The sequence below is a fragment of the Schistocerca cancellata genome, chromosome 5 (genome assembly GCF_023864275.1).
Source record: "Schistocerca cancellata isolate TAMUIC-IGC-003103 chromosome 5, iqSchCanc2.1, whole genome shotgun sequence".
NCBI lineage: Eukaryota > Metazoa > Arthropoda > Insecta > Orthoptera > Acrididae > Schistocerca > Schistocerca cancellata.
The window spans coordinates 306,663,259-306,688,878 of record NC_064630.1 but is presented as its reverse complement, the minus strand read 5'-3'; the positions used below and the strand labels follow the sequence as shown (position 1 = coordinate 306,688,878).

The 25,620-nt window shown below is 42.2% G+C and overlaps 1 protein-coding gene across 1 annotated transcript in view; it reads left to right on the top strand.

Annotated features, from left to right (window-relative positions):
• Positions 1-25,620, top strand: part of LOC126188506 (atrial natriuretic peptide receptor 1-like) — an 832,550-nt gene that overhangs the window by 664,987 nt on the left and 141,943 nt on the right. The window contains exon 4 of the mRNA XM_049930109.1: positions 21,010-21,133. Coding sequence (XP_049786066.1) covers positions 21,010-21,133 — 124 coding nt within the window. The remainder of the gene's footprint in view (positions 1-21,009; positions 21,134-25,620) is intronic.

The window sequence follows — 25,620 nt, the reverse complement described above, 5'->3', positions numbered from 1 at the left end:
TATACCTTTTTTTTGCATTGCTGTATTATGTTGATAGAATACTCTAATCTTTGCAGCAAAGTAACAGTGTTAGTCTGACATCCAAAAAGTCTTTTTTATTCAACAAAAGCTCATATCAAATTCAGCCTAACATTATATAACTCCCATACTATTGCATGATACAGACTATACAATATGTTGACCCCCTCCCGTAACCCCATAAATCACCATGTTACAGCAAAACTGAAACAAACTATCTCATACATCTAACACATTACAGTCAAACTGTAATTAATTACTGCATACATCGCCATGTTACAGCAAAATTGTAATCAGTTACTTCATGTATCACAATGTTATACCAAAACTGTAACAAATTCCTCCATGCATCGCTATGTTAGAATAAAATTGTAACAAATTACTCCCTACATCACCACTGCTGCACAAATTTTAACAGATTGCACATATATCAGGACATGTGGTGGATACTATCGGGGCATTGATGGTCACCATTATGGCAATAATGATGAGCGAGTCAGAAGGCCTCCTAGATGCTGTGGCAGAAAAGTGCTACTCATTCTGTGTGTGAAGAATTCTTAACTGTTGACATCCAGGAACCTACGTGCTGCTCAAAAAACTGCAGTTGATTCTTGGTAAGTGGCTGTCTGTACTGCCCCCTTTCAGCTTTCGCCCAGGCCCCTGACAATGGCAGGTCATGCTCGTTGGGCTGCTCCACAGGACGGCAATGTGGCAGGCAGTAAAATTCCGCTCTTTGACCACCAACAAAAAACTCTCAGCTCCCCCCCAACCTGTCTGAAGTGTGCCACTTTCTCAGCCTGCCTCTCTCTCCTAGCCAGTGCAAAAATAACTTCAGTAAAGCATGCAATGCTACAGTTGTTAGTGTGAAGCTTTCCAGTATCAACCAGTATGATTAATAAATTGACAACACCATCTAACATTCAGTCCCAAATGGTATAGATATGTGCATCTAATCAATCAAAAAATTATGTTAATGAGCATGTAAAGAGAGAAAATATTGCTGCATTATAAGGTTGTAGAGTATGATAAAAATTGAGTGTGAAAGGATATTAGTGATGAGATTCACTGTAGACATTGATATTATCGGCAATACTGAAGAAGAGTTACAGGCCCTGTTATGTGGAATGGACAGTCTAATGAGTAGAGAATATGAACTGAGAGGAAACTGAAGGAAGAGTTGCAGGAATGAAATTAGTGATCAATGTAACCCACAAATTGGTGACCATGAGGTAGATGAAGTTAAGGAATTCTGCAACATTGGAAAGAAAATAACACATGATGGACAAAGACAGGAGGGAATAAAACACAGACTAGCAGAATCAAAGAGTACATTTCTTGGCAAAAGAAGTATACTAATGTCAAAAATAGCTCTTAATTTGAGGAAGATCTCTGATTTCTCTGACTCTGTGGAGAAATGGAGAAATCAAGGAACAAAAATCAAACTGCAAATCAGTCTTGATGAAGACAATTCTCTGTACTGTCTGTCTGACGAAGGCAGTCTCAAGCCTATCCTTGAGTGCGCTGATGCATCTCAAATTGCAAGTCTGTTTCAGCCATCCATAAATATACTCTAACTCAGATGACAAAAATGTGGAAAACCTAATGTCTGTGGCAGTCTACCCTCATAATTCTTTTGATTTACAAAGTGCAGTTGACGTATAAGACAGCTTATTAGACGTATCTTTTAAACTGCAAAATGTGACATGGTAACACACCTACAGTTATTGTGACATCCATTAATATTTTTATGTTTCTTTCATTGGTATTTTCCTGTTGAACGATCACATCATTAGCGGTAGAATAATTTTTTATCATAAAACAACAGCAATGGAGCTGTATCCAGGATCACCATAGTGAATAAATGTTCACATAGAAATTAACAGCGATCTGCAATCATTTTTACATGGAGTTGGTGCACTGTGTGGTGCAAGTACAATGGGTGCTCAACATTATTGTTTGCAGTTGTGGCTGTTATGGATGACAAGTGTGTTACTACCCAGTGCAGTGGGTGTGGAGGAGAAGTAAGACTTTTGCATCTGAGGTGGCACATTACTTTCAGATTAGCTCTTCTTGTGGCACGCAGAATGGCGCATCTCCTCCCCTGCAGTTCCCAGAGTCAATCGTTCACGTGGTGGGGAACCTCTCCCTGTCACTTTGACAACCTACCATAGATACCTACTAGCCCAGCCTCACCCATAGCTCATGGCATACTGCACTGCCATTAGCTAGCCCCATAGGACCTCATGAAGGTGCTACTGCTCACATACAGTGCGTCAAGTCTATCTACAAACACGTCCTTCATATACATAATTGGTCTTCTATGTCTGACTGACAGGGAGAAAGAACCAGAAAAAAATGAACAAGTCACACTGACTTAGCCAAGGAATACCAAACATGTAAATTGTTAACCATTAAGTCAGACAAACCTTTTCCTCTGTTGCAAACACAAAATTTTCAGTTCAACAATACCTCTTGATACCTCTTTTCGAAAACGTCATCATATTGCTGGTTCATTATGGATCTATCTCTTTGACATATGGTGCTGCCGAACACCATCCTACCAAATATCTAATTGTTCATACATTGCTCCATTTAATCCACCAAACATGTAAGTTATGAGCTTGATTATCATGACAATGGAAATGTCACCACTTCTTTATTGTCAGGCTCTGTTTACAGTTCTTGTGTGTAGCATTTCCATTTCATTCTCAGATATGTTTTGCCACAAACAAATGCATCACTCGTTCCAATGCTATCTAGGAAAATATTGGTTGAACAATTACTGTGACACTAACTTTTACTTTTCTTGCTTCTTTCTGATTTTGTGAATTCCTTTTTTTATGTTCTACCCCATGTTAGTATTTACAAACTCTACATTATGTTTACAATTTATTAAATTGTCATTTTCTATTTGATGGATGTGTTTAGGTGCCTTACTTGATTTGATACTATCTAACACCACTATGTATCCCACCTGCACTGGACCATTGTAAGTAAGTTAACAAATGGTGCGATTCTACCAGGTCTTTCTGGCCTATGTAAGTGTCTTACTGTTGTCAACTTATCTGCTGTTTTTCTAGTGGTTGGTTTGAGGTTATGTTCTCTTAGGTGTTCTCCTAACTATCATTTTGTGGTGGAGCACCCCTTTTACTATTTCAGTATGTCATTAGAAAAAAAATAGCAGGTTCTGGCACAGTTTCCATTGGTGCCCAATTTCCTCCCCATTCTCCAAACTCTCTCACCCTCAGTCGCAGATCTGGCAATATTGTACTGATGTCATGAAGGGAAACTAAAATTTGGTTGTGGGGGGAATAGGTCAACTGGGCTATCTCCACTAGCTTAACTCCCCCACGCCTCCCCCCACTCCTATAACATCTTCCACACCTTCCACCACCACCACCCCATCCCCAGAAATGGTGAGTAACCCTCTGTGGTCAACTACTGGAAAGGAGAGTTAGGTTAGTGTACATTGTTTTCTGTGTACTCCACTGCGCCCCTCATCCGCTTTTCGTCGCACCTACCCCATTTCTCGAGTTTCAGTTGTTTAGAGGTACTGTCACAGAGAAATAAATTTCAGTGTCCTACAGCTACTGTGGTCTTTATTACTTTTCTGGAAAGCTGAGTGGTTTCAGTTTATTGTCACTGCTGGGGTCAGAGATGTTAAGGTACTGTTTCTGTTTTCCTCGCTTTTAGAAGTACAGTGTGGGAAACCTACATTGGCATCTAGCCACAGACGGGAAAATCAAAACAATTACATATCTAAAAGTTCATGAGATATTTCGAAACCCACAACAGATCGCGAAAAAACTAAGATCACACAAAGGCACAGCAGTTCGAATGTCTAAAAGCTTCTCCTAGCGTTTGAAGCATGTCCTACAGACAAGAAAAATGGCTAGAACTTCTGGTACATTTTCGATGTCCTACAACTGCTGGCCTGGAAATGCTCTAAAGCCACAAAGGCATGTGGGTGTCCGAATTGCTTCCTGCCGTGGTTCTGCAATGAACTGCAACCCTCTCCAGATTAGGGGATTACAAGAATATTTACTTTCTGAGCTATGTCAATGAGAAATGCTTAATCAATCGCGAAATAATTTACCGATCGTGACACCGATATCAACTGCAATTTCCGATTTTACACGCAAACACGACGATATTTGTGATACTTTTGTGCTGAAGTCGTCAAGGAGCATATGAAAATCTCCTAAATTTTATTTATTTTCACATGGTTAGTCGGAATATCGTATCATTTATACGACTGTTCTCAATATCAGGCACATACCTACCGGGACCAATTCCTCGTCGGCGGTCGGCGTGCGATGCCTCAACAGCCACGTGGCTGGCCCTCGTAGTAGGCTAACCGCACTTCGAAAACACCAACCATCTATCCCATGAAGCACTCTATAGCCCTGTTTCTCTAAACGATACTCTCTGGTGACTTTGTCCTATTCCACTATCCCTGAGAGACTGGGAAGCGTTAGTGCACAATACAGCCTTTGAAAACATAAAGGAGAAGCTCTAAAATTACAGATCTTATAACTGAACTGCCAAACAATCATGGTGCTCGAAACACAGAGATCACGGCGCCATCACTTACGAAAAATGTATCAGGAAGGTCTTCTATAACAACTTCCGCTTTAAATTGCATGAGGAACAATCACCCTACCTCGAAATTGTCATGAAATACACCCTCAGCTCCCCTACTTTCAGATCATGACTCACAGCGCTAATACCTGAAATCGACCAAAACATCGAAATAAATTACGAAAAATCAATGTAATAGAAACCTTCACCCAGAAACAATAGAGGCAGACTCTAGTGTTTACCTAGATATCAAAGGACCAACTAAGTAAGTTCACAATTCAACCGATAGAGGGTGCTGGGGGAAGCAACCTTCCATCTCTATCTCTCCCCCCCCCCCCCCCCCCCCGGTCCCCTAGCCCTCGGGATTGTTTTTCCGGTCCGCTAGCCTGTTGTAACTTGGTGCTAGTAACAAGGAGGCGGTGGTTGTGTTTTGATGTGGAGGATATTTCGACAATGATATAGCGTGTCGTGAATCTCTCTCACTTGAGAGTAAATCTAACGAACGAGAACCATTAAAGTGTCCGCTGGGTATAGGTATGAAGGGATTATTAGTGAGAAGCGCCAAAGAGTAGCTTTGACCAGTCTAACACACTAGCTGAAGGGATGTCCCGGTTTATAGAAATTGTTCTGGAAACCTTAACACGAAATAACATTCTTTTAACCCATCATATTAAATCTGACGCTCCGGAATACGCACAAGAGACCATATTTCAGTGCTAAAAGTTTCCAGCGGGTATAGGTATGAAGGCACCAGCAGTGAGAAGCACCAAAGAGTAACTTTGACCAGTCTAACACACTGGCTGAAGCACTGTGAAGGATAGGATAGCCTGTAAGAAGCATCAAAGAGTAGCTTTGGCCAGATTAACACACTAGCTGAAGGGATGCAGAAAAATTGTTCTGGAAAACCTTAACAGGAAATAACCCTGTTTTAAAGAGTAATACAAAATCTTACTAATGGATTTTCAGGAATCATTGAGAGTCAATCTTTGAATGCAATTTCCAGAAGCTGTTGTTCGACTGTTATGTAGTGAGATCAGTGACATAACACTTCTTTGTAGGGGCTGTAGTGAGACAAGTCATCTCTCTCTCTGTGTCATCGGTCGGGCAGGTCAAAGAGTTTCAGAAACCTCTCGTTCGTCTGTGAGGTATATTACCATTGTACACATTTTCCGTCTTTGGTTGGCTGAGACAACATCGACTGTGATACATTGTTTGCATCGAGAATGTGGAACACCGGTGGAACAGACATTTGCTGGTTCTCTAGACACGAGAAACACGTAAGATAATGACTTTTAAAACATTAGTTGGCTTTGTGAAGTACATGGATGATCTGGAATCTATTATATCATTGACATCAGTATTCGTTAAAAAATGTCAGCGCAACTGCCGTATTCCTTCGTTTTCGAGTTTTCACGTAAAAATCTATGCAGATGAGATAAGTTACTCCATATTCATACTTACTTACATTTGTAGCATGCCCCACGTAATGACCTTGCTAAAGTTTCGGCTCTCTAGAGATACAATTTCCACTCTTTATCTTCGGAATTATATTGTGCAAGCGTTCGTTAGCATACTGCTACGAAGTTGATATCGAGAACAGTCAAGTAAATGGTAAGATATTCCGGCAAACCATATGAAAATTTATGAAATTCTGGAGATTTTCATGTGATACTCTATTATTTCAGCACAGTGTCAAAAGTATCGTCGTTTTGTCGTATATAATCGGATATTGCAGCTGATATCGGTTTCGAGATATCGATAATTAGTCCATTATTGACGAAGCGTTTCTCATCGACTGAGCTCAGAAAGTAAATATTATTGCAATCCCAGAGTCTGGAGATGCTCGAAACTCGTTGCAGAAACCACAGCAGCAACCAGGCCGGGCCGGAAACAGCACCGTTAAGGGACGACATAGTGACGAAGGAACCAGCCCAGCCTTTGTACACCAATTAGGAGCGTGACCACGGCTCAAGCCTACCAGGCCCACATAAGCAGAGGCAGTTAGTTGCCTTGTGACTGTTGGCCACAGTGGATGACCAACAGACTTCGCAGGTGAAGTGCTTTCGTAGGCGGGGGATATCTAGCGCTGTGACCATATATATTGCGTGTGCTTCTGTTTTTGGTATCTGTGTGGCTTCCGCTACAATTATCTTAATTTGTGGCAGTAGAAGCCAGTAGAAGCATTTAGGCAGGTAAATTCAGCAACTACCAATCAGGATGCTCCATTCACATTAAGTTCCATGACATCAGAGAGTCACAAGAGCGGGGGAGGAGGAGCATAGGAAACGCTACAGACTACTTCGAACAAGGTATCTACGGAAAGGTCTGTGATGTCAGAGAGCGACGTGACGTCTTCAAGTCGAGGCAGCCCAGCCTCCGTTGGTTCGGACAGGAGGGATGCTGTCTTGCACATGCTATTGTGGCTTTAGAGCATCTCCAGACCAGCAATTGTAAGACACCGAAAATTAACCGAAAACTTAGCCATTTTTCTCGTCCGAAGAACAGTGCTTCGAATTCTAGGAGAATCTTTTAGACATCCGGTCTGCTGCGTCTGTGTGTGATCTTTGTTTTATCTCGATCTGCTGTGGGTTTCGAAATATATCATGAACTTTTAGATATGCAATTGTTCCGCTTTCCCCGTCTGTTCTTAGATACCTGTGGGTTTCCCAACTTAGAACTGCGCTTCGACCAGTGAGGAAAATAAAAAAAAATAGGTGCCTTAACAGCACTGACTCCAACAGCGAAAATAACCAGTCCTCAACGTTTCAGAAAAGTTAAGAACACCACAATAGCTGTAGTACTCTGAAATTTTTCTCACTCTGACAGTATCTCCACATGAGCAGCTGAAAGTAGTAGGGCGACGGGTGGGGAGATTGGGGAGGGGGGCCAGTGGAGTACACAGAAAATAAATAAAGAACACTGCACAACCTTCCTCACCAGCAGTTGAGCACAGATTGAACGTTTCTCAGTGTTTTCACGAGTGCGGGGTTGGTGGTGGGTGTGGGGAGGTTGGATGATGTCATACAGGTGGGGGTAGTGGGAAGGGGGAGTTAGGTTATTGGAGATAGCCTAACTGATCTATTTCCCCCAAAAAATTTGGTGTTCCTGCCATTACGTCAGTACGATGTTACCAGTCAACGTCCAGGGGGGGAGGAGGGGGAGGAAATGGCAAAAACGTAAGCTGTGTCAGATCTCGCTTTGTTCGTTTACTCACATCAATTCGACCACCACAATAACGTAAGAACTATGGTGTCACTGCCAGACACCACCCTTGCTAGTTGGTAGCCTTTAAATCGGCCGCGGTCCGTTAGTATACGTCGCACCCGCGTGTCGCCACTATCAGTGATTGCAGACCGAGCGCAGCCACGGCAGGTCTAGAGAGACTCCCTAGCACTCGCCCCAGTTGTACAGCCGACTTTGCTAGCGATGGTTCACTGACTACATACGCTCTCATTTGCAGAGACGACAGTTTAGCATAGCCTTCAGCTACGTCATTTGCTACGCCCTAGCAAGGCGCCATATTCAGTTACTATTGATATTGATATTGTGAGTCATGTACCATCAAGAGCGACGTTCATCATTAACGTATTAAAGTTAAGTATCAAACTAATGACGTCCGCTTTCTGAATTCTAATTCCTTGTCATGTTCCAGACCTCACGTCAGTATAGTCCTTTCCTCCTCACGCCAGCCTGCGTGAGCTAAAATGCGTGCATTTCGGCCTCCTCTCGTAACACGGTGTTGGCTCTTCTGCCAACACTACAAGAACTATTTGTCTGTCCGAGTGTGTGAGCATTACGTACTATGACATTAGTTCGACTACCAAAATAATGTATGCAAACCCACGTGATGTGCGTGGCATGGGGCCCATGAGATCGGATGCCACTGTCTCCCTTGATTCTGGGAGCACAGTGGCATGCACTGGTGCCTGCATTCGGATTGTCATAGTTTTGGCCGTCTGAAAAAGATTACACGTTGCCACCAGCTTCCGTAATCACCTCTGCATATTATTAAAATGACACAGCTTAAGGAAGCATTTCTTGGCACCAAAGTGTGCGCTCTTGAGGTGGATGTGCCAAATAATTTTGATGATCAGCTCCACAGGGTGCTGTCCTGTTTACTTCTGAAGAATAATACGCCTTTTTAAGACAGTGCTTTTTCTTGAGTTATCAGTCTTCTGACTGGTTTCGTGTGGCTGTGTTCATCTCCTGTGCCAGCCTCGTCGTCTCATAGCAGCACTTGCAACCTGCGCCCTCAGTTATTTGCTAGATGTATTCCAATCTCTGCCTTGCTCTACACTTTTTTCCTACAGTTCTATCTAGTGCCATGGAAGTTATTCCGTGATGTCTTAACAGATGTACTACCAACCTGGTCCTTCTTGTCAGCGTTTTTTATATACTCCTTTCCTCGCTGATTCTGCGGAGAATCTCCTCATTGCTTACCCTACCAGTCCACCTAATTTTCAACATTCTTCTGTAGAACCACACCTCAAATGCTCAGATTCTCTTCTGTTCTGGTTTTCCCACACAGTCCATATTTCACAAACGTACAATTCCATACTCCAAACGTACATCCTCAAAAATTTCTTCCTCAGCTTAATGCCTGTGTTTGTTACTAGTAGACTTTTCTTGGCCAGGAATGCCCTTTTATCGAGTGCTAGTCTGCTTTTGATGTCCTCTTTGCTCCACCCGTCATGGGTTATTTTGCTGCCTAGGCATCAGAATTCCTTAACTTCATCTACTTCGTGATCACCAATCCTGATGTTAAGTTTCTCGCTGTTCTCATTCCTTCTACTTCCCATTACCTTCGTCTTTCTTCGATTTACTCATAATCCATAATCTGTATTTATTAGACAGTTTATATCATTCAGGAGATCCTGTATGTCTTCCACACATTCATTGAGGATAGAAATGTCATCAGCGAATCTTATCATTGATCCCATTTCACCCTGAATTTTAATCCCACCTTTCTTTTATTTCTGTCATTGCTTGTTCGAGGCATAGATTCAACAGAATGTATATTACTCATCTTTCCCTATAGATTACCCCCATTTTTCTCAGAATTTCTAACAGCTTGCACCATCTTACATCGCCAAACGCTTTTTCTAGGTCGACAAATCCTGTGACGTGTCTCGATTTTTCTTTAGTCTTGCTTCTATTACCAGCCACAACGTCAGAATTGCCTCACCCGTGCCTTTACGTTTGATAAAGCCAAACTGATCGTCGTCTAACAAAACTTCACTTTTCTGACTTTTTGAGACGATTGTGCGATAATTCTCGCACTTATTGGCTCTCGAAATCTTCGGAGTTGTGTACATGATGTTTTTCTGAAAGTCAGATGGTATATTGCCAGACTTATACATTCTACATAACAACGCGAATAATCGCCAATGGGGCTACTTAATTTATGTCCGAGTTTTGTGTCTGTTATTTGTCTTTATGTTGAGGAGATGTGGGTCTTTATCTTGTCCCGCATGTATATTCTCCATCGACACCATGATGAAGCTTTCGAATACCTCCTTTCTTATACAACACGTCGAGAAACGCTCGTCTTTAATGGCTTTCCCCCTTTGATTCTTGGCTCCGATAGGTGGCTGAGACGGAGGTTCTGCGAAACACATTCGTTGGGCCTGTGATCTAAATTGCTGAAAAATCATACTCCTGGAGTATAGAAATCCATCACCCCAGTTTTGCGGTCATTAAGAATTGCAGTTGTCGGCATAGAGTAAGGATTTTCTCCCACAGAGAAAATATGAGAATTTCTGAAATACCAAGACGATCGCTAGGGCCTCCAGTTTGGTAACGAAACAGATGTGCTTGGACTTCATGAGCGTAGAACTTCCAAAACTAATTGTCTTGTATGTCATCCTACCATTTTCGTCCTACTCCTGGAATATTAACACATCAAGTCCTGTTTTAAAATTATCTGTGCCCATGCAAAAGTCCTCTCTCAAATTTGGATGCAATTGGAATGGGGCCGCTAACAGGGTCACCTTCAAACTAAGGAACTTTCCATCCCCTGTCTCGTCCCACACGAATGGCGTCTTTTTCCCTGTCTTAGCAGACAGTGTAGGAGTGGCTAGTAAAATGATATGCCCTAGGAAGTGTACTTGTCTGGTCCTGACACAGGACTTGTAAGTATTAATAGTTACTCCATGTGCTTTCATCTTATTGAGTAGCGCACCAAGCACTTCATTTGCCATATACAGTCGCTTTCTCCTATTACGGTACCATCAACGTAGCACACAATTCTGTCTCGAAGTCTGTCTAGAATGGTCCCTAAACTGCGAATGATACTTTGAGGCCGAGATAGCTATTGAAATTGTAAGCACCTACCGAACACGATAAAGATAGCGTACAAATGACACTCAGGCGCCAGTTCAATTTGCCAAAAACTTCATCAAAGACCTAATGACGTAAACGCAGAAACTCTATAGAATTTCAGTAACAGTTCTTCTAATTTCTCTGGTCGGTCCATCGCTTCTAGAATGATTAGTGTTGATCTGCATGTACTCGAGGACTGTCGGATACTCCTATCCCCTCTACTCCTCGTAATATATGCGGAGGATGCTTGTTCACCCTATCGACCATCGCATTCACCCTATCGATCATCGTCTTTTGCAGCTCAATAAAGGCCTTTTTGTAAGCAAGGAGGATGGCCTGTGTGGTCTGGTTTGGAACTGGTGCTGGAGTCCTTTCATTGACCCACGTTTGGGCAAGAGCACCTCGGCGCTGCGCCTCAGTGTCCCTTCTAGTTCTGCTTTATCTACATCGTCAATTTGTATTAATTCCGCTAGTTTCTCGTCAATAGCCTGATGGATTTCGGCCATTACCTCTGTGTCCCTCACTTTATTGTTGCTCTCTCCATTGCACCAGGGGTGCTGTTCTATTGATTTATCACCACGTTCTCCGCCTATAGCTTTCAGCAGCTAGAAGTTATCTGCCCCTTCTTAGCTTCCTTATAAAGCCTGATATTAGTTTCTGCGCTTTCACCTAACGCTATAAAGCCACCTCCTACGTCCATTGTGGCCTTTTTTCACTTATCAAATCCATTCCAAGAATGGTGCCAGTTGCTAAGTTAGGCATAACAAACAGATTTACGGGAAGTTCGTGACCTTCACACACAAATTCAAGCCTGATCTGTTTATTTATCTTGATATTTTTCCCTAAGAGCGCTCTTTGTACCTTTGTTTTTTGTACCTTCAATACTGGTGTGATTATACACTTCACACCTGTTTTGTATAATTGTTTGGAAAGGCTGATACTTGGCTTCTACTATATAAGATAGCCTCTACCTTTACTTTTCCTATTAAGATGTTTACTATTGGATACAAGTCTATTTCTGTCTTGTATCCTCTTATTCGATCAGTAGCTCCCCTAAATCTTCATAATCGATTAATTTTGTACGGCTTTATGTACAGTCTTTCCCGCTGTAGAACGTAGTCCATTTGTGTGTTTTCTTCTTCCCTTCCCACCCCATGTATAGTGGACGAATTTCTACAATTTGACGTCCTTGCTTAGTATTGCCTCGTACATTCCCATTTCGCTGAGAATGGGTTCCGTTGTTTCTATGGTCACCATTTCAGTAGCAGCTTCGATTATTCTGGTTTCGGAATTTCTGACCTTTGTATTGTGGCCTGCTTCTGTTTCCATTCCAATTACTTGGTATTTTGAAGTTTCCTTCGTTATGGTTATGGCTGTTATTATTGTTGCATGGCTTATTGGAAGTAGCGTCGTATTGTATTCGCTTATTTTTTACTTGCTCTTCGTTCATGTCGAACTCGACCTCCAGTAAAATTACGCGACACGTTACTGTGCCGTTGTTGCACTTTCCAATCAGCAATTGCTGATATTAAGGTGGCAGTTTTATGAAGCACAGCCGTATAATTTCTCTATCGCTGCACAGTGAGTCCAGATAATGGCTTTCCTTGGTCATCTAATCAAAGACTTTTACAGCGCTTTTTAAACCAGATGACTCCATGTGTCGGTACATCATCGACTCGTGTTTGATTCTTTCTTGCGCTGTTCGTGGCCAGTAACGACTAAAGAACGCAATTTTGAACTCTTCATACATCCTGGAAGATCGTGGGCTCCATCCCATCATCTCTGCCAGCACTCATTCGAGATAAGTTGACACAAAATCAGTTTTCTTTTGTTGCAGTCAGTACGGTGGTATTGCTTCGACAAATTGTTCAACAAATGTTCAGGAACGCAGTGTGTTGTTCAAATGTTCAAATGTGTGTGAATTCCTAAGGGACCAAACTGCTTAGGTCATCGGTCCCTAGACTTACACACTACTTAAACTAACTTATGCTAAGAACAACACACACACCCATGCCCGATGGAAGACTCGAACCTCCGACGGGAGGGGCCGCGCAGTCCGTGACATGACGCCTCAAACCCCGCGGCCACTCCGCGCGGCTCGCAGTGTGTTACCGTCCCCTTTATAACGTTTAAACTTCCGTGTGGTGAAATATTTGTCATGGCCAAATGCCACTTCTGACTGTCCTTTTTGCTGTACTGTTATATTTCTCTCACGAATGTGTGTTTTCCATTCTAGCCGTTTCTGCTGCTTGTTGCGATGCGCTCACATTAGTGATATGAGTGTCACATGTCCTTAATAAAATCCAGTTTGATATTTGTTGCGATTCCTGACTACTGTTGCGTCCATTCACCGGTTAGTCCGATTTCACGCACAGCTGATACGTTGTTTTCAAGTTTCTTGCGCCATCGCCCGATCGCATGGCGACGCTCATTGTCTCAGTATTCGTAACATCGCACATTCCTGTGTCCGATTACTGCGTTTGTGTACCGTAACCGACAGAGGACTCTTTCTTTTCATGATGTTGGAGTAGCCTCTGCTCTAATCCCTTCTCAGTGTCTCGGTGCTTTACGTCATGATCTTAGGCCGTTAGCATTTCTGAAGATCGTGTTTTTTTCCTGTTCCAGTTTCTATATCTGTGGACCTTAATGAGAACAGTTTCACCCGCTTTCGTAGCGGTTCTGGTTTTTTCTCGAGTTTCTTCCGTGATTCGGTTTGCGCCTTGTGCGATGATTCTCACTTACTTTATTTGCTTTTTGTATCTGAAATATCTTGTTCTAATTCTGCTGATAACACCAACATCTGTTTTTCTAACCGCTCTATCTTTCTTCCTGTCTCCTCTCCTACTTTATTTATTTATTGTTGTGTCTTGTTAATATCTGCTTGTGTCCTGTTCATTTCTGTTCGGACTTATCATCACATCTTCCTAATCTGTTCTCGCATTTTCTGTCTCATCTCTGTCAAATAATCAAAAAAATGTTCAAATGTGTGTGAAATCTTATGGGACTTAACTGCTAAGCATACACACTACTTAACCTAAATTACCCTAAGGACAAACACAAACACCCATTCCCGAGGGAGGACTCGAACCTCCGCCGGTACCAGCTGCACAGTCCATGACTGCAGCGCCTAGACAGCTCGGCTAATCCCGCACGGCTGTCAAACAATTGAGAAGACATGTATCACTATCCTGCTTTCAATCTCGTGCTGCTCTCCCTCCTTCCAACTTGATGGATGAGTCTCTCCTTTCAGGCGACCTTGGTTTTTGTGTTTCTAATATTTTACAACTGTATCTGCCCCTCGGAATGCCTCGTCTGGATCCATTGACGGAGGCCTACTGTACGAGGTGCATTCAAGTTCTAAGGCCTCCGATTTTTTTTCTCCGGACTGGAAAGAGATAGAAACATGCGCATTGTTTTAAAATTAGGCTGCATTCATTGTCAATGCGTCCCAGAGATGGCAGCACCGTACGGCAGATGGAATTTTACCACCAGCGGCGAGAATGAGAACTGTTTTAAATACTTAAAATGGCGACGTTTTCCTTACTTGAACAGCGTGCAATCATTCGTTTTCTGAATTTGCGTGGTGTGAAATCAACTGAAATTCATCGACAGTTGAAGGAGACATGTGGTGATGGAGTTATGGATGTGTCAAAAGTGCGTTCGTGGGTGCGACAGTTTAATGAACAATGTGACAACAAACCGAAACAACCTCGGGCTTGCACAAGCCGGTCTGACGACATGATCGAGAAATTGGAGAGAATTGTTTTGGGGGATCGCCGAATGACTGTTGAACAGATCGCCTCCAGAGTTGGCATTTCTGTGGGTTCTGTGCACACAATCCTGCATGACGACCTGAAAATGCGAAAAGTGTCATCCAGGTGGGTGCCACGAATGCTGACGGACGACCACATGGCTGTCCGTGTGGCATGTTGCCAAGCAATGTTGACGTGCAACGACAGCATAAATGGGACTTTCTTTTCGTCGGTTGTGACAATGGATGAGACGTGGATGCCATTTTTCAATCCAGAAACAAAGCGCCAGTCAGCTCAATGGAAGCACACAGATTCACCGCCACCAAAAAAATTTCGGGTAACCGCCAGTGCTGAAAAAATGATGGTGTCCATGTTCTGGGACAGCGAGGGCGTAATCCTTACCCATTGCGTTCCAAAGGGCACTACGGTAACAGGTGCATCCTACGAAAATGTTTTGAAGAACAAATTCCTTCCTGCACTGCAACAAAAACGTCCGGGAAGGGCTGCGCGTGTGCTGTTTCACCAAGACAATGCACCCGCACATCGAGCTAACGTTACGCAACAGTTTCTTCGTGATAACAACTTTGAAGTGATTCCTCATGCTCCCTACTCATCTGATCTGGCTCCTAGTGACTTTTGGCTTTTTCCAACAATGAAAGACACTCTCCGTGGCCGCACATTCACCAGCCGTGCTGCTATTGCCTCAGCGATTTTCCAGTGGTCAAAACAGACTCCTAAAGAAGCCTTCGCCGCTGCCATGGAATCATGGCGTCAGCGTTGTGAAAAATGTGTACGTCTGCAGGGCGATTACGTCGAGAAGTAACGCCAGTTTCATCGATTTCGGGTGAGTAGTTAATTAGAAAAAAAAATCGGAGGCCTTAGAACTTGAATGAACCTCATAACACCTTCTTTGCACTTTCGGACTATCTGACTCACTTTCTGGATAGTTCCGCACAGCAACTATTGATTTTACATGCTCTCGGCAACATAAACAAATTTGTCTACTGTTTGCACTTACATACATGAAAATAATATTCACAGGAATCAAAAATTCCTATACACTAACTGAATCTACTATAAAAACTGTTTCTAACGGATCTCATATAAAATTTCTGAAAAAGAAATATTGGTAGCGCAGCGGAACACATGTACATTACTTATTCTACCACGTGAAGTTAATTGTTTATTACAAAATTGCGCTAAGCTAGTAACAGCTCCACACATTTATTTTTATAAGACTAAGCACTTTTTTGTTTATTAACCTAGTGCCTACAAAAATTGCATTGATAAAATTAAGACCTAAATATGATTAGTAGATTCCTATTTTTTCAAGACCGTGGCAGGGGGTCACCTTTGTGTAACACTGGAATGGGTCGTGATTTTAATATGTTGCTATCTAACAACCCCTACTTTGGTTGACCTCCCTGAGATGTTAGAGATAAATTATTTAGTTGATCCTTACTGATTATTGTTCTTAAAAACATATTCAGAATAAGTGAGGTAAAGAGTAAGCCTAGTTAAATAAGAATAGTAACATGCTATAAAGACATTTATTACAAAAAATCAAGTAAATTGCAAAACAGAGTCTGTACAAGACAACGTTCAGTTAATTGTACTGGGCCCCGCGGGTTAGCCGCGTGGTCTGAAGCGCGTTGTCACGGTCCGTGCGGCGTGTGCGTGTTTTCCACAGCGTAAGTTAGTTTAAGTTAGATTAAGTAGTGTGTAGGCTTAGGACCGATGACCTAAGTAGTTTGGTCCCATAAGACCTTACCACAAATTTCCAAAATTATACTGGTCAGACTAAATTTAAGATTGGCAGAATGCCTATCTTATGTGCTAAATTCGTGCCCTCTGTTTTCGTAACAGGAACACGTAAATGGTTGACACTGTCTAGCTTCTTTATTAATAAAAACACCCACCCTGAATGACGCTGACAGCAGAGATCGCAGAGAACAATATATTGGAACTGAACCATTTATCATTACGGTCCCCTCTTTCTCAATGCATGGTGCGTATATCACCATAAATATATCTGCTGCATCAATCAGAGGAAGGATTCAGTCGTCGTGGAGACGTATGATGTGAATGTAACTATGCAGAGAACGTATGATTGCGCCTGCAAGCTGTACATTCGAAGTTACTCAAGTACAGAGTCCGTTCACGAGTCGAGACAATCTGCTTGAACATGCCAGAAGCAGACCTTGACTCAAGTATGCGGTTGTAAGTGAGCACTTCGGAATGCCTAAGCATCCACGGAGAAGCACCGATTTGAGAAACAAAATGATTCTCTGCTTCAGGTGGCACAATCGGCACTTTCTCAGGCAAAGTTTGCTTTCCCAGCAATGTCTCAAACAAATTACATGTTCTCCAGTGATGTCGGCTGGACACCTACCAGAGAGTCCTCGACACATTCTGCCTCGGTATTAGCAAACCTCGTTTCACTAATGTGGGATCTCGTCTCTCTCAATAATGGCTTCATTACAACCGGATTTCCTCCCACTCCTGCCAAACATGCAACCGCAGGCCAACCCTGAGCAGTTCATACAAAGCGCTCCAGAAGCTTCTCAAAAAATTTAAAGCAATGTCTGCCTGAAGGGCTCAGCCAATCACAAGGCCTCCTGGAAACTGCTACGTGATCTGCGTAGAAAGAATTATTAACCATTCACTCCCAGGCGTGGCCGAGCGGTTCTAGGCGCTACAGTCTGGAACTGCGCAACCGCTACGATCGCAGGTTCGAATCCTGCCTCGGGCATGGATGTGTGTGTTGGCATTAGGTTTGTTAAGTTTAAGTAGTTCTAAGTTCTAGGGTACTGATGACCTCAGAAGTTAAGTCCCATAGTGCTCAGAGCCATTTGAACCAACTCCCAGGCATCTGTGTGGCGACAGGAGACACTTTCCAATGGGGCTGAAAAAAAACTGCAAGCTATTCTTGTTAGATGTCTTTCTTTACCACTCCCTTTCAACTTTCGCCCGCACCCCTAACAACGTGAGGTGGCCCTCACTGGGTTGCTGCAGAGGACGGCTTTGTGATGGGCTGTAAGATTCTGCCCTTCAGCTGCTGATAAAAAAAAACTCCCAGCTCACTCCCGACCTGCCCGACATCCGTCGCTTTCTCAGCCTTTGTTGCTGTCATAGCCAGAGCAAAATTTACTTTTGTGAAGCACTCACAACTACAACTGGCAGAGTGAAGCTCTCCAGTATTAACCAGTATGATTAAGAAAACTGTAACACCATGAAACGTTCTATCCCAAATGATGTAAATATGTTAATCTAATCGACCAAATAAATTACATTAATTGATCATTTAAGGAGGAAATATACCACCGCCATGCTATGTTGTGGAGTGGAATCAGGACTGAGTGTGAAAGGATATCGGTGATAAGATTATCTGGAGACCGTGATATCATTAATGAAACTGTAGAAGTGGTACAGGACCTGTTGTATGGAATGAACAATCTAATGAGTACAGAATATGGATTGAGAGTAAACTGAAGAAAGACGATAGTAATTAGAAGTAGCAGGAATGAAATTAGCGGTAAACATAACCCACAAATTGGTAACAACAAAGTAGACGAAGTTAAGGAATTCTTCTACCTTGGAATCAAAACAACACATGACAGACAAAGCAAGGAGAACATAAAAAGCAGAACAGCAGAGGCAAAGAGAGCATTCCTGGCCAAAAGAAGTGTACTAATGTCAAATATATGGCGTAATTTGAGGAAGAAAGTTCTAAGAATGTACGTTCATACCGCAGTATATCGTGGACGGTGAGAAAACTGAGAATGAAGACAATCAAAGCATTTGAGATGTGGTGCTATAGAAGAATGTTGAAAAGTAAGCAGATTGATAAGAACAAGACTGAGAAGGTTCTCCACAAAATCCATAGAGAAATCAACATATGGAAAACACTGACAAGAAGACAGGATAGGATGATAAGACGTATGTTGAGACTTCAGGGGATAACTTCCGTGATACTAGAGGGAACTGAAGAGGTTAAATACTGTGGGGAAGACATAGATTGGAATACATCTAACAGACAATTGATTACAAACGGTGTGAGTACTACTCTGATATGAATCACACAATAGAGGGAATTCGCATCAAACCAATCAGAAGAGGGCAAGAAACCTGTCATATTTTGCATTTTTTTTTCTTATCACACTTGTTAAGCAAATATATTTTCCTCCCTTGCTTAATATTGCTAGTAACGACTGCGGTCAATAATGCTATAACAGCCATAACGTCATCCTCTACATTAACCGATTCGGAAAGCAGGTTTGTTAGGACAATACCCTGACAAGTCGTTTCTCTATCTGCTCGAAATAATTTTCAGATAAGATATTCGAAACAATTTTACATGTATCCCTGTCGCTGACACCAGTTTCACTTGCGCGGGTCTCCTGTGCTATAACTGCTATGTTGAATGGAAAATACCGCGAGTAAGTTTCCCGATCACGACACTTTAATAGGACCATGAGCGGAAACTTAGTTGTACTATTCTCCAAGTTTTCTCTGGGGTTCACTGCCACGAAATTACTAGGAAGTAGTCAAGACGCAGTAAAAAATCGACTTATAGTGGTTTTATTACATACTTCCCTGAAAAATCAAAATTTTAAAACTTACTAAGTTGCAGCATATGACAACTACAGCGTGTTTCTAAACGACTAAATAGACTGGAAATATACTATTTTATATGATTAAATAACCTTAACTCGAAGTTGGTACGTTGTAAATGCATGTTATTATCAGTTAAGCCTAAACATCCACGGTAGTAAAAAACTTCATTCCTACTATTGTTCAATAAAAGGGCTGTCAGTTTGTATTCCAGTACTATTAATTAAACACTTGTTGCCTGGGTGGTTCTAGAACAGATTGTGGCAACACAATGAGAAATAACCCTTAACATTTATTAATAGTATGTTACAAAACTTTACTTAAGTTTCGTAACAGCTAATACATGACACTTGATGTTCTACACATAATACATATGAAATCTAAATAACTTGGCTGTCTATTGGCAGTCTATGATATTGTCAATGTGACTGAAAGTAATTACGCTCGTTTACGGTATCTATAGCTCCTTTAATAGTGACTGCTAGGTCGGAACACTTGTCCTCTGAACGGAACTCGCGAAACTACGCTCTGTGACATAACGCAGGAAACGCTGGCACAGTAGGAATAGTTGAGCTGCAGGCACTGAACTGGTGAAATGTCAGCAGCTCGGCATCTTTTCTTCCTGTCGGTAGAAGGATTTACATCTCTGACAGAACAAGCGGAAGCAAATAGTCCGCCACTGACAGCATTCTCTTTGGCAGCTAACAACACTGTTGGCTGACGCATATGACATGCTGGTTGAGTAGAAAGTGGTCCGAATAGAGAACTCCATATGGAGGCAGCTGCTCAGAACTGATAGGCGCCACGCAACTGGTTGTGCCTGTTTGGTAGCGGCCTCTCATAGTGCTGTTGGGCACCTCTCGCCCCCCCCTACCCCACCCGCTTGTCATGTGTCTCACTAAATCAGTTTATCACAAATCAATTAGTACTGAAATTATTCTAAAAAACAGAAACAGCTATAAATCAGAAGGCACTTACGGATTGCTGTTGGTCCAAGATGGCACTTTCTAGACATCCTTTTTACATTTATACATATTCTCTATATCTGCTGTATTATCTTAGTAGGCCAATAGGAACCATTAGCAATGAAGCTGTAGAATTATTATTCGAATTACACAGGATGATTCAACTGCCCCTACCGATAGGTTTTCTGCAACCTGTAACGCCTTTAAAAACAACACACGAACTATTCATGTTCTCTCGCGTGTTGCATGCAAACTATTAGACTTAAAAAAATGAACACGATCTTCTTGTAGGAAATTTAATGTGGTTAAATTTTATATGGGAATATGTTTTCGCTGAAGACCATAGTTTTCGTGTTTTTCAAGAAATATGCGTTTGAAGGTGACTTGTAAGTTTTTCTTATATAATTCAAAAACGGTGGCCCCCAACGGACATGTATCGCAATACAAAATTTAACTACATTGAATTTCCTAAAAAAGGCCCTGCTCATTTTTTCTGTAGGACTAATAGTTTGAAAGGAGAGAGCATGAGAATATAAAAATCTTGTGTATGGTATCTGAAGGTGTTGCATGTTGCATACAACCTTTCGGTAGGGGCAGCTGAATCATTCTGTATGATGGAGAAAGTAAGGAGCTTAAAATTAACCTTGCATACCATTTCCCACTTTTAAGACTTCTGTCCCTACATCCATTTAACATTGATATCCTTAATGTCTGGTATCATTGCTTGGCAACACGCGTTTTCTTTCTCTTGCCCATAGGTCTGTTGCCAGTCAGCTGATCCTGGGCCAAGCAGTTATCGCCGAAACGTACGACAGCGTCACCATCTACTTCAGCGACATAGTCGGATTCACGGCACTGTCTGCAGAAAGTACGCCGCTACAGGTCAGTTGGACACCCAGTGAGGTGCAGCAGGCACAGTTAAATTTCTTACCAGTCTCTTCTTCTGTGTTATCAACGAGGGGCCAGACCTTGAGACCGATAGATTTCAGCAAGCATCGGCATACTAGTCGGGACGACTCGAAAGTAACTTCAGTGAATGCAGTTACTTTCCATTTTGCAAAAAAAAAATGATCACGATGGAGAATCTGATTTGGAACAGGTGGAATCCTTAAAACACTCGACTATAATATATATATATATATATATATATATATATATATATATATATATATATATATATATATATATATGAGGCCCTAAACACAATATTTTCCTGTTTATCGAAGAAACAATGATTTAATCCTTCCAAATATACCTCAGGAAGATAGCGTTTTCAGCGGTCTAAGGCGCTGCAGTCATGGACTGTACGGCTGGTCCCGGCGGAGGTTAGAGTCCTCCCTCGGGCATGGATGAGTGTGTTTGTCCTTAGGATAATTTACGTTAAGTAGTGTGTAAGCTTAGGGACTGATGACCTTAGCAGTTAAGTCCCATAAGATTTCGCACACATTTGAACTTTTTTTTTTTTAATAACGTTTTCCAGCTAGGAGAGTGGACAATTTTTTCCACTGTTTCGGGAGAAGCTGCCCACACTTCTTTGGTACAGCTATCAAAAAGCACAACAGTGTCGCATGTCGTGCGTTTTGTTATAATAACTACCACCAAGAGAAGAAAAGTAAAACCCTGAACTGTAAAGCCACGCTATGATACACACTGGTGTCCAAAATTAAAGCAACAAACGGAAATTTTGCAAGGTTCCGTTTATTTTGCCACAAAACAGTATAAACTGTTGACAGTAAATTAAAAACAATATAAAGAATACAGAACATAAAAAACGGCAATAAGCGTAAAGGAAGACAAAATTTTCTTCGTTTTTTCCAACTAAAGGGATTTGCACACAGCTGGTTAATGTGCTCAGTGTGGGATTTGACCACCTCTGGCAGCAATAGAGGCCTGGAAACGATAGGATATGATTTGAATGATGTCATCAATCTCACATTGAGGCAATAACGCCCATTCTTTCCACAAAGCTGCTCGCAAGTCTTGGAGTGTGGTTGGTGGATGATGACGTAGTGCCACCCGTCTCCCAAGTGCATCTCAGATGTGCTCTAAGGAATTCAAATTGGGAGCGCGAGCAGCTCACGACATGCGTGCAGTATCTTTCGTTTCAGAGAAAACGTCAACCACCCGTGCTGTATGAAGTCCAGAATCATCGTCCGCAGACCGGGGTGGCCGAGCGGTTCTAGGCGCTACAGTCTGGAACCGCGCGACCGTTACGGTCGCATGTTCGAATGCTGCCTCCGGCATGGATATGTGTGATGTCCTTATGTTAGTGAGGTTTAAGTAGTTGTAAGTTCTAGGGGACTGATGACCTCAGAAGTTAAGTCCCATAGTGCTCAGAGCCATTTGAACCATTATCGTCCACTTATACGAAATCGGTGTCCACAACAAAAAAATGGTTCAAATGGCTCTGAGCACTATGGGACTCAACTGCTGTGGTCATAAGTCCCCTAGAACTTAGAACTACTTAAACCTAACTAACCTAAGGACATCACACACATCCATGCCCGTGGCAGGATTCGAACCTGCGACCGTAGCGGTCGTGCGGTTCCAGACTGTAGCGCCTTTAACCGCTCGGCCACTCCGGCCGGCCGGTGTCCACAGCACCTCGCAGTAACCGCACATGAGGTCCCAAGATCTCTTCACGATACATGACAACAATTAAACCTCGCCGATTCGCCTGTACTACTTCTTGACGGTGTATTCGAGTGCTCAATATAATCTCTACTCACAAAATTAGCGATCTTCCTCGACATCGAACTCTTTACACAATGTTTGGGTCCAGAATAGTGGTCCACGGGCCCTGCAGATGTGAATCCGCCGAGAATCACTCTCCAGACCAAATGGGGACTCATCTGTGAAGAGAACATTGACCCACGTTCGATTGTCCAAGTGGCCTGTAAACGACTCAATTGTAGACGCCCCCTTCTGTGAAGAGACATCAGAGGTACACATACAGAAGGTCTCCAACAGTAAAGGCCACTCTACCGAAGCCTTCTATACACCGTAAACCTCGACACAACACGTCCAGTGGATGTTGGGAGGTCAGAAGCCAGCTGCCGGGCAGTACTAAGGCGGGAGTGTCCCCTGTTCCATGAACTTCACAGTGATTTGCAGAACCCGATGTAGATGCAGTACATACAGCCACGTCTTTCCATCATAATTTAGCAGGTAGTCAAGCTTTTATCGCTTAGCATTCTGACCAACCGAAAAGAATAGTTGGCAACGGTAAGAGCTAAATCTGAAAAACAAATACTGCGTTACTATTCCTAAAATGCTTTACGAAGTTTATCAGAACGCTGTGTGCTTATACCTTGTTAAAAACTTTTCAGTACAGAATATTCAGCTGGAATTTTATTGCTTTTCGGTCGCGCAGTCGTGCATTCGACATTCTCGTGTGTTTATGTAGTGAAATTGTGTTATTTTTCTTTTCAAGGTACACGTCGTAAGTAAACTTAGATGGACCTAAAATGTTTGTTTCAGCCTAATACAAACACGCTTCTCATTGCGATTTTTAATTAGTTCTTTTCCGTTGATATTTTCCCTCCTTTCCTGCCGTTGTTTTCTGGTATTTTTTTTTCCTGATCGTGATAAACAGTACCTGAAAATACATGAGCTACCAATGTTGAACGTTTCATTTTACATCAAACGTAAATATTAACATCAAAGGTATTTGTCTGCACACAAATATGCTGCCCACTAAAAACAACATTTAATCAAGGTAAACGTTTTTCCGGTTGCGGAATTTATGGATTACTTCAGAACAATGGAATGGTGTTATCAGATATGACTATCACGGCTGAGGACCATCGTAAGCCCGCTGCGCGTGTGCTGTTCGACCCTCGTTTGGTGCAATCCACTTGTGAACTGTTTCCGTACGTAGTTTTGTCACATTTGTTATTCAGTGAACTACTCTCTTTCGACAGAATTGACAAAGAAAAAACTGCATTTGATTCTCTTCTCTAAATAAAAGAAATTGAAAAGATATTGATCAAATGTTTTGTGAAATAGTTTGTTTAAAAGTAAGACATAAGATAGATAGGGTAAACATTTGACGCACCTCATCTGCTGCACATGATTTCGAGCATGATTCAAAGGCACGTCAAGTGTTCCTCTAGTTACGTTATTTCTTCCTTTTGAATAAATCATTTCACAAAAGCAATTAAATAAACTTTTTTAATGAGACTGCACGCTAGTTAATGTGATTCTTCATTTATCTATTTGCCACTCTTCGTTTTGCTATGAAAAATCAGACAAAAATTTCCTCTCATATCACTAATTACTTTCTTTCTTAATTACCCTGACTCGTGCATGTTTGTGGACTCCAGATCTACCCTGATTGCTTCCAAAGAAATATTTTTTTTTTCAAAAGTAGACTTCATGTTGGCCAATTTGATACCCAAGTTGCCCATTTCGTACTCTTGTTTTGGCTTTGGAAATTCGGACAAAAACCCGTTGTATAATATCTAGGACACGGACTGACAAAAAATTCGGCCCCATGATCCATGCCCAGGCTCATGTGCCATAGCACTCAGTCTGGCTATACACTTCCTCCACCACCACACCATGCTGTCTGACGGGGAGGAGAGGCAAGAGGCAAGTGGAGGAAACTGCTAATGCACCATTTACGGATGTCAGTGCAGTCACATTTCGTATTTATCAACAACACAGATCATAAATGAAACAAATTTTCAGTGTTATTTAACTAATTTTGGTGCGCTCAAGGCACAATAAATTTTTATCTGGTGCAAACTGTCGGCACACGAGCGGACGCAGACAATTGCACATATTGTCGCTTTCAGGTTGCCCTGGAACTGTGATCTATTTAGGTTCATAATCGTAAAAAGGCCGTTCACGCACGTATTCACTGAGCAACTTCATTACAGAGTCTCTCATGAGCAAACAACGTTTAAATGCCATTACTGAAAGAGAAATCCGCTACGTAATCTCTCCTAGTATGCATCATGTAAATGGCACATTTATGGTATTGCAACTTTAATGGTCAGCAATGTAGCTGGACGTGCCAAAACAACTGCACACGCCCCACAACATTACACGGCCTCCACCAGCTTGAACAGACCCCTGCTGACATGCAGGGTCCATGGATTCATAAGGTTGTCTCAATACCCGTACACGTCCATCCGCTCGATACAATTTGAAACGAGACTCCTCCGGCCAGCAGACAACATGTTTCCAGTCATAAACAGTCCAAAGTCGGTGTTGACGGGCCTATGCGAGGCGTAAGGCTTTGTGTCGTGCGGTTATCAAAAGTATACGAATGGGCCTTCGGCTCTGAAAGCCCATATCGATAATGTTTCGTTGAATGGTTCGCACGCTGACACTTGTTGATGGCCCAGCATTGAAATCTACAG